Source organism: Coregonus lavaretus, assembly GCF_964263955.1.
Source record: "Coregonus lavaretus genome assembly, contig: HAP1_SCAFFOLD_356, whole genome shotgun sequence".
Classification (NCBI taxonomy): Eukaryota; Metazoa; Chordata; class Actinopteri; order Salmoniformes; family Salmonidae; genus Coregonus; species Coregonus lavaretus.
Window position 1 is genome coordinate 105,464 of NW_028165452.1, and position 10,210 is coordinate 115,673.

Sequence of the window (10,210 nt, forward strand, 5' to 3'; positions counted from 1 at the left end):
ACTCCATAATGTTTCATCATTAGATGCTACAGTCCTCCTTTAAGACTCCATAATGTTTCATCATTAGATGCTACAGTCCTCCTTTAAGACTCCATAATGTTTCATCATTAGATGCTCCAGTCCTCCTTTAAGACTCCATAATGTTTCATCATTAGATGCTACAGTCCTCCTTTAATACTCCATAATGTTTCATCATTAGATGCTACAGTCCTCCTTTAAGACTCCATAATGTTTCATCATTAGATGCTACAGTCCTCCTTTAAGACTCCATAATGTTTCATCATTAGATGCTACAGGCTACAAAGCAACAATGGGTCATATTAATCTTTACCACTTGACCTGTAATATGAGCAGTATTTTAATTTAGTAAAAAAATGAATTACATTAATTTATTAATATTGAAAAACATAAAAATGAATATTGAAAATATAACATTTTAGATTATTTTTCTATATATTGTTGAACATAATATACTGTAAGGATATATCAGGTCCAGGATCTCTGCTAGTGTTACAGTTATGGGCCATTTTATAACCGGCCAATAGCAGACCACTCCACTTCCCATACGAGGCTGCTATGGTGGTGTGACCAGGGGAGACGTAGGAGGCAGTTGGTCCAGAGGAGGCCGTGTTGGTGGTGACAGACGGGGGACGGGGGTGCATCGTGGTGGTGGTGGACAAAACCGCCGACAATGGCTTGGAGGAGCTGGTGTTTGTAATGGTGGGGTTGAGGGGCCAACGATGGTGTGGCCGGGAGAGTAGGCACGTGGCCTTCTTCTGCAGCTGGGGACTCCGGCGGCTCCTACAGGTGTTGCACACTGGGAGGCACTGGCAGTGGTGATGCACACTCAGCTCTCCCCCTGTCCAGGGTGTCCAGCCTCCTTATGCTCAGGTTCTTGTGCCTCTTCCTGAACAATTCCCACCACCTCTTCCCCAGTGGTGGGATTGTTTCCCCTGGGTGCCGAAACCTACAATAGAATATAATGTATAATTGTCCATCCAGGATGAAAATGTTTGTTTTGGCATCACCATACACATCCACATTTACATCACACACATTGAGAACAGTCAGTCCACCAATCTACATACATAGAACACCAAATACCTGCGTATTTTGTCGGCGTATTTCATCAGCCTCTGTCTGGTGAAGGGGAACCCATGGCTGGCGCAGTAGATACAGTACTGCACCAGAGAATTTTCATCCTCTGGTGCAAGCAATGTGGGTGGTCCACGGCGACAAACATGGGTCCCCCGGCCGCTCAGCCTGTACGCCAGGGTCTGCCGAGGTACACCATGTACCTTGGTAGATAAGAAAATAAAACTGTTACTAGCAGATAAAATTCACATACACATGGTAATCTCCTAAAAACAAAAGATGCCTAACCTTGGCAGCATGGCGGATAGCCATCCCTGCCCCGCAGTCCTCCATGGCATGGAACATATCCACCTCACTCCACTGCTTCCTCTTGACTTTCTCCATGCTGTGGTGGTAAATACATGTAGCTAAATAACTTGGCATACTATACACATTTTAGACAGATAACTCAATCTGAATATGTATAAACATTTACATTTCAGAGCTAAGGCATTGAAAGGTGATGAAAGTTTTCACATTAACTGAAAATGTACCCACGTTTTTTGTTTGATGTTATCTGTAATGAAAATGAGTGTCCCAATTAGTTTCATATTGATGCATACATTGTAAAATTTGACTAAATACTGCCTCTATGTAGCTGTTGTAAGATGAAACATAGCCAACAGTGATAGGTGTCAAAAAGTTAATGGTTCAAAATTCCAAATACATTTTTGCAGATTGTGCAAAACGCCTCCGTCAGAGGACTCCAATTCTGAAAAGGTAAAGCTTGACAACATTCAGCTGTTTTCGTGATATGTATTATCTAACGCTTACAATTTCTTTCCTTTTTGCTGTCTTAGCAGTTCTATCAACATTTAGCAACTAAGCTAGTAACATTAGAAAATGCGTTAGCTATATTTCAGAGGTAAAAAGTTGGATATTAAATGATGTGTGGTCTGTCGCGCCGTCAAATTTTACAATATGCAAACCGAACTTAACTTACAAAAATAGCAATGAAAATCGGTGGTCAGCTAGCTAGAAGGGTGTCGTTAGTCGCAAAACGTACAGTTATTTTCCAGTCCATTTAAACGTCGAACTCGAGGTGATTTAGTCCTCCAACCACTAGAGTGTCCGAAGTTAGGGGGTGTCCGATGTTGGGGGAAAATTAGCTAATGTTTTTAGGAAATGTTTTTGTAAAACATGCACCTTATATTGGATCATCTTGAAACGTTCTCTCTAAATCTAACTTTCATCAAGGTTTTATATAGTCTATTGGTTTCTCTCTTTTCATTGGCAGAATCCTTTTTCAGTGTTATGATATTCATAACAACCATATCCACCAGTCTATCTTCGTGTCAACTAACAGAACTCTGCTGGTTGTCCTGGTAACAGATACCAGTCTATCTTCATGTCAACTAACAGAACTCTGCTGGTTGTCCTGGTAACAGATACCAGTGGGCAGATCTATTTTATTTGTTCAAACTAAACTACAGCACTTACTTTGATGAGTAAAATCTGCTCCTTTCTTCTCTTCTCCTCCTCTCACAGTTCCACTCAGCCCCGTTGTTTTCCTGCAGTCCACCAGCCGCACAGACAACCTCTTCAGACCCAGCAGTAAGGTGCTACTGGGAGAGGTACGACACGGGGACTCTGGGAGGGAGGAAGGGCTAGCGTTGTCCTGGTAACCATATAGAGGGGACACAGACACATATCATTATGGATGCTGATGTCACTGTTGTCATGAGGTGCTTTACAGAAACCCAGCCCAGCCCCCGATAGAGCAAGCTGTATGCTAGACCAGACCAAGCTGTACCATCTGGTGTTCTGATCTGGAGAGACTCTTCTCTGCCTCGTCAGCATCAGGATGTTGTTGAGGCTCCCCAGTGGATCCATGATAGTCATGTCTCTCTCCTGTGTGAATGAGAACATCAAACAGATGGTAAACGTATTATCTTCTATTGCAATCATAGGGTCTTACAATAGGCATTAATATATCTAAACAGGGCCTAAAATGGCCACTTTCATCACGATTTCATAAAATATTGTTTATGATGCAAATGTGAAAAGGTAGTTCCACAAATTGGGTGCCTTTTGCGTCCATTTGATATTTTAAGTAGAAATTAAGCACCAATTTTGAATTTTAAAAGCCTGTTATATTAGATGAGGTGCACTTTAATGTAGACCACATGGAGAATTAATTAAAGCTAATTTAAAAGTCCAAAAAATATATGTACCAATTGCACATTGAACCTTTAACAATTTAAACAGTACTGAACAACATATTGAAGTATATAACTTCAGTAGAATGCCCCTTAAAAACCACACATTAGTTCAAGAACTGCATAGTTTGTGCCCCTGTTTTTAAGACAGTACTCACTGGTGTTAATCTGATCTTCTGTCTCCTCCTCCTGCTCTTTCACTCCAAAAATGTCTTCCTTCTTCACCTTTATTGAGATACCATCCTCTTCCTCTCTAAAAGGTTCTTCCTCTTTTTTCACTATAACATCCTCCTCTTCTTCTTTCAATACACCAGCGTCCTCTTCCTCCTTTATCATTCTGAAAGCTTCTACCTCCTCCTCTTCCACTGTGACAGCCTCTATCCCCTCTTCCTCTTTCACTCCAAACGGATCTTTCTCTCCTTTCACTGTAACATCCTCCTCTTCTTGTTTCACGGCAATGTTCAGCCCCAGAGCTCCTTTCTCCATACACCAGACCTCCTCTTCTTTAGCAGGGGAGGAGTAGTTTAGTGAGCTCATGGTCAGGGATGTTAGCTAGTTAGCTAGCTAGTTAGCATTAGCGACTAGCCTAGTGCTAGGCTCAGTATCAATATTTAACAAGTTTGCAAATTAGGTTAAAGTTAACCAGTAGATAATGTTACGTCAAAAGAAATGTGTTTAAAACACTGAGATTAGCTAATGTACATAAACATGGTCTAAAGCCTCAATCTTTCGGTTTTATGTTGGCTAGCAAGCTACTGAGATGGTTGAAAGAGTAGCCGTGTGGTTGTTGCTGAAGAAGAGTCCCGTCCAGTCCATTATACGTCACGCAAGAATCATCACCTGAAAGACTCACATCGCCATCTGCTGACTGGAGTGGGTAACGCAGTTTGGAAACAATATTGACTACATCGTTCGTATTGGCAAAGAATGTCGTAATAATTTAACAATAAGCTGATATATTTTCTCTTACGTCTTACAAATAAGACTTTCCTGTACACAGACGTAGAAGCTTAATATGAATATTTAGATTTAGGTTCCTATCTCTCACCGTCCCTAAGAGGGGTGCATCACTTGATTGGGTTGAGTAACTGACATTATCTTCCTGTCTGGTTTGTTGCTCCCTCGGGCTCGTCCAGTGGAGGAGATCTTTGTGGGCTATACTCAGCCTTGTCTCAGGGTAGTAGGTTGGTGGTCTGTTGATATCCCTCTGGTGGTGTGGGGGCTGTGCTTTGGCAAAGTGGGTGGGGTTATATCCTGCCTGGTTGGCCCTGTCTGGGGGTATCATCGGATGGGGCCACAGTGTCTCCCGAACCTCCCTGTCTCAGCCTCCAGTATCTATGCTCCAATAGTCTATGTGCCGGGGGGCTAGGTTCAGTCTCTTATATCTGGTGTTATTCTCCTGTCTTATCCAGTGTCCTGTGTGAATTGAAGTATGCTCCCTCTAATTATCTCTCTCTCCCTCTCTCCCTCCCATCCCGGAGGACCTGAGCCCTAGGACCATGCCTCAGGACTACCTGGCCTGATGACTCCTTGCTGTCCCCAGTCCACCTGGTCGTGCTGCTGCTCCAGTTTCCACTCTTCTGCCTGCGGCTATGGAACCCTGACCTGTTCACCGGACGTGCTACCTTGTCCCAGACCTGCTGTTTTCAACTCTCTCTCTCTCTACCGCACCTGCTATTTCAACCTCTAAATGCCCGGCTATGAAAAGCCAAGTGATGTTTACTCCTGATGTACTGACCTGTTGCAACATCTACAGCTACTGTGATTATTATTTGACCCTGCTGGTCATCTATGAACGTTTGAACATCTTGGAGAAAAATCTGGCCTTAATGGCCATGTACTGTTATAATCTCCACCAGGCAGAGCCAGAAGGGGACTGGCCACCCCTCAGAGCCTGGTTCCTCTCTACCAGGCACAGCCAGAAGGGGACTGGCCACCCCTCAGAGCCTGGTTCCTCTGTAGGTTTCTGCCTTTCTAGGGAGTGTTTCCTAGCCACGTGCTTCTACATCTGCATTGCTGCTGTTTGGGGTTTTAGGCTGGGTTTCTGTATAGCACTTTGTGACATCTGCTGATGTAAATAGTGCTTTATAAATAAAATGTGATTGATTGAATTTGATTAATAAATACTTCTATGAATAGGTAGTGTGTTAATACACATTCTCTGTTCATTTTTCACATTCGTTTTTATCTAGAAGTGACCATAATATTCCCTTAAAGCCACACTCTATAAGATACAAATCATCCTGTAAACAATAGAGCAAATGCATCACATGCAAATAGCACTTGATTATCTGTAGTGATATACACTGAGTATACAAAACATTAAGAATACCTTCTCCTTCCATTACATAGACTGACTAGGTGAATCCAAGTGAAAGCTATGATCCAACTATTGATGTCACTTGTTAAATCCACTTCAATCAGTGTAAATGAAGGGGAGGAGACCGGTTAAAGAAGGATGTTTAAGCCTTGAGACAAATGAGACATGGATTGTGTATGTGTGCCATTCAGAGGGTGAATGGGGGAGACAAAATATTTAAGTGCCTTTGAACGGGGTATGGTAGTAGGTGCCAGGCGCACCGGTTTGTGTCAAGAACTGCAACGCTGCTATGTTTTTCCAGCTCAACCGTTTCCCATGTGTACCAAGAATGGTCCACCACCCAAACAGCGGCTGTCAGTGCCTTTTAACACAGGTCGAGATAAACATTTGAGGTGACATACAGTGACAAGAGAGTTTCTATTGGACAAATTCAGGTACGTTTATCGCGGTTTTGTTCCGTTTAAGAAAAGTTTTTCAACAGAATCGGCAGAATGAATACACCTCTGATCACACAGTTCACTTTCATAGCAGCCACGTTGTATTCCTTCTCGCATCCATACGCTCTCCTCCTCTCACATTTTCCCTTCGCTTCTGGACTTCAATGCAAACCACATCAGCTGTATGTGACAATGCGAAAAAACCTTTCCAAACCAAACCATATCATAACTGCTACACACAGCCTACATCGTTGTCACCATATTAGCTAAAGTAAAGTCATAGTCAACATAGATAATAATGGGCTCAAGAGTGCCGCAGCGGTCTAAGGCACTGCATCTCAGTGCTTGAAAAGTCACTACAGACCCCCTGGTTCGATTCCAGGCTGTATCACAACCGGCCGTGATTGGAAGTCCCATAGGGCGGCGCACAATTGGCCCAGCGTCGTCCGGGTTTGGCCGGTGTAGGCCGTCATTGTAAATAAGAATTTGTTCTTAACTGACTTGCCTAGTTAAATAAAGATTAAATAAAAAATTACAATAAAAAAGTATATCTGCTATAATCATGCAATAACGTTACAGTGTACAGTCAGTAAGCAGTTTAGCACTTACACCGGTGGGCCTGGTGGCAATAAATTAATAAAACCAAAAGCTTACCTTGACTTGGAAGAGTTCCAGTGTTGTGTTGGATAGTCATAGCCAGCTAGCTAACATTGCATCCCTCTGTTTGAGCCGGGTGTTTGAGTAACTAAACTAGCCAGCTAGCTAACATAGCATCCCTCTGTTGGAGCCGGGTGTTTGAGTAACTAAACTAGCCAGCTAGCTAACATAGCATCCCTCTGTTTGAGCCGGGTGTTTGAGTAACTAAACTAGCCAGCTAGCTAACATAGCATCCCTCTGTTTGAGCCGGGTGTTTGGGTAAATAAACTAGCCAGCTAGCTAACATAGCATCCCTCTGTTGGAGCAGGGTGTTTGAGTAATTAAACTAGCCAGCTAGCTAACATAGCATCCCTCTGTTGGAGCCGGGTGTTTGAGTAACTAAACTAGCCAGCTAGCTAACATAGCATCCCTCTGTTGGAGCAGGGTGTTTGAGTAATTAAACTAGCCAGCTAGCTAACATAGCATCCCTCTGTTGGAGCCGGGTGTTTGAGTAACTAAACTAGCCAGCTAGCTAACATAGCATCCCTCTGTTGGAGCAGGGTGTTTGAGTAACTAAACTAGCCAGCTGCATTTGCTAGCTAAGTAAGTGAAACTGAAAGTGAAAAGAAATGATGAATTCTCTCTCTCTTCCTTCTCCTTCATTTTTGAATAAATTAGTTTGTTGAAAACTGCTAAACTATTGTCTTTCTCTCTCTTTGAGTCAACTACTCACCACATTTTACGCACTGCAGTGCTAGCTAGCTAGCTTTAGCTTGTTTTTTCAGTACTAGATGAATTATCTGATCCTTTGATTGGGTGGAAAACATGTCAGTTCATGCTGCAAGAGCTCTGATAGCTTGGAGGACTTCCTCCGGAAGTTGTCATAATTACTGTGTAGTCTATGGAAGAGAGTTGTGCTATCGTACAGTGCTGTTGAGGCTACTGTAGACCTTCATTGCAAAACAGTGTGTTTTAATCAATTATTTGGTGACAGGTGAATATATCCTTAACGATTACAAGCATACCCATAACATGATGCAGCCACCACTAAGCTTGAACATTTGAAGAGTGGTACTCAGTACTGTGTTGGATTGGATTTGTCCCTAACATAACACTTTGTATTCAGGACAAAAACTTAATTGCTTTGCCAAATTTTTTTGCATTATTACTTTAGTTCCTTGTTGCAAACAGGATGCATGTTTTGGAATAACTTTATTCTGTACAGGCTTCCTTCTTTTCACTCTGTCATTTAGGTTAGTATTGTGGATTAACTACAATGTTGTTGATCCATTCTCAGTTTTCTCCTATCACAGCCATTAAACTCTGTAACTGTTTAAAAGTCAAAATTAGCCTCATGGTGAAATCCCTGAATGGTTTCCTTCCTCTCCGGCAACTGAGTTAGGAAGGATGTCTCTATCTTTGTAGAGGCTGGGTATATTGATACACCATCCAAAGTGTAATGAATGAAGGGATATTCAATGTCGTCTACCCATAGGTGTCCTTCTTTGCGAGGCATTGGAAAACTTCCCTGGTCTTTGTGGTTGAATCTGTGTTTGAAATTCACTGCTCGACTGAGAGACATTACAGATAATTGGGTTACGGAGATGAGGTAGTCATTTAAAAATCATGTTAAACACTATTATTGCACACAGAGTGAGTCCATGCAACTTATTATGTGACTTGTTGAGAAAAATGTTACTCCTGAACTTTCTGAGGCTTGTAATAACAAATAGGTTGAATTCTTATTAACTCAAGACATTTCAGCCTTTCTTTTTTAATTAATTTGTTTCGAAAAACATGATTCCACTTTGATATTTTGGGGTATTGTGTTCATACAAGTGACTAAATGAATCTCAATTTAATCCATTTTAAATTCAGGGTTGTAACAACAAAAATTGAAAAAGTGGAAGGGGTATAAATACTTCTGAAGGCACTGTATATACAGTATTTAGCGGCTATTTAGCTGCTATTGTTGTATTAAATTATCCCTATACTTATTAAAACAAACAAAGTACTTTCAGAGTTTTTGTAGAATCAAGATAGACTTTATTTCACAAGCAATAGAGCCGAGCTGGTCTGCAGAGCAACTGCCGTCCCAGACTTGGAGCTCTCTTTTTATACAGCTTCATCATTTCATATCATATCGGAGCAACTATGGTTTCTTTGTCTAGCTTCTTTCCTGTCTATCCCCATGTCTGCTTGGTCTCCTTTTCATATCATATCGGAACCCCCTCTTTATCCAAACAGCCACCCTCCCTTGACCTTGAGCCACTATGGTTTCTTCTTGTGTCTATGTGTATCGGGTCATAGCGCACAAACAAGTGATAACGTTAGTTCCGTTACTACAATACAGGTGTATCTGTTCCTGAAGTTTATCTACATCCCATGTCCTTGACTACAGGCCCAGACCAGATGCAGGGAGCAGGAGGGAACCATCATTTATCAGAAGCACAGCATTTGCACTAAAGAAATGTCTCTACTATTGCTAAGCATATTATAATATCTGTAATGGAAAAATACCTATAGAGCCATTTCATCATGGCTCTTTTTAAACCCTTTAATTGGTTCTTAATCCATAGGCATATAGGGCATAAAAGCGTTTCATTCTACAAAACTGTATAAATCATATAATTGGTTTATTACGTTGTCTAAGTAGTTAACTAAAAATCTCCAATACAAACAGCTCTTAGTTGTGTTATTTGCTCTTCACGTCATGTTAGAGAACAGCTCTTAGTTGATCACAATAATCCACGGGGTTGAGTGCCTTGTTGTTTAAATTCAATAACACCATAGAGATTTCAATCATATCAGTCTATCTTACCTTACAGGCCTAACTAAAATATTAGGGCTCTAATAACACCATAGAGAATCAAATCAAGCTTTGTTTATACAGCACATTTCAGACATGGAATGGAACACAATGTGCTTCACAGGAAAAAATACTAATAAAAACAATTAAAATAAAACTAAATATTTACTACACAAATATAAGAGGATACAAAACTAAAGAATTACAATAAAAAATGCACGACTAAAAAGCATCCTGAGGAAAAGCACCACTAAAAAGGTGTGTTTTAAGATCTATTTTTAAAAATGCCAGTTTCCTTCCCCCTCAGGTTCTCTGGCTATTCCAGAGGCTGGGAGGCATAGTAACTAAAGGCTGCCTCTCCATGCCTCTTGGTCCTAGGCTTTGGGATAGTTAAAACTCACTGCTGTTAATCAGATATCCACCCTCTTCACCCTCCTTCTCTCCTTTCACTGTGACAGTCATCTCCCCCTCCTCCCCTTTCACTGTAACAGTCATCTCCTCCTCCTTTCACTGTGACAGTCATCTCCCCCTCCTCTCCTTTCACTGTGATATCCTCCTCTTCCTCTTTCCCGACAATGTTCAGCCCCAGAGCTTCTTTCTACGACCAGCAGACCTCTTCTTTTGTACGGGGCGAGTAGCTTATTGAGCTCATGGTTGTGGACGTTAGTTGGCTAGCTAGTTAATTAGCATTAGCGCAGTGCTAGGCTATCTTAAC

The 10,210-nt window shown here is 41.6% G+C and overlaps 1 protein-coding gene across 1 annotated transcript; it reads right to left on the reverse strand.

Annotated features, from left to right (window-relative positions):
• Window positions 1–214: 214 nt before the first annotated feature.
• On the reverse strand, window positions 215–3,945 carry LOC311115853 (uncharacterized protein). The gene is made up of 7 exons (XM_084190984.1): window positions 3,452–3,945; window positions 2,888–2,985; window positions 2,575–2,752; window positions 1,633–1,651; window positions 1,384–1,480; window positions 1,105–1,298; window positions 215–967 (listed from the first exon to the last, which is right to left on the reverse strand). Exons 1-7 carry the CDS (start codon window positions 3,828–3,830, stop codon window positions 802–804), a joined length of 1,131 nt encoding a protein of 376 aa, XP_084047110.1. The 5' UTR covers window positions 3,831–3,945; the 3' UTR covers window positions 215–801.
• Between the last annotated feature and the right edge of the window lie 6,265 nt (window positions 3,946–10,210).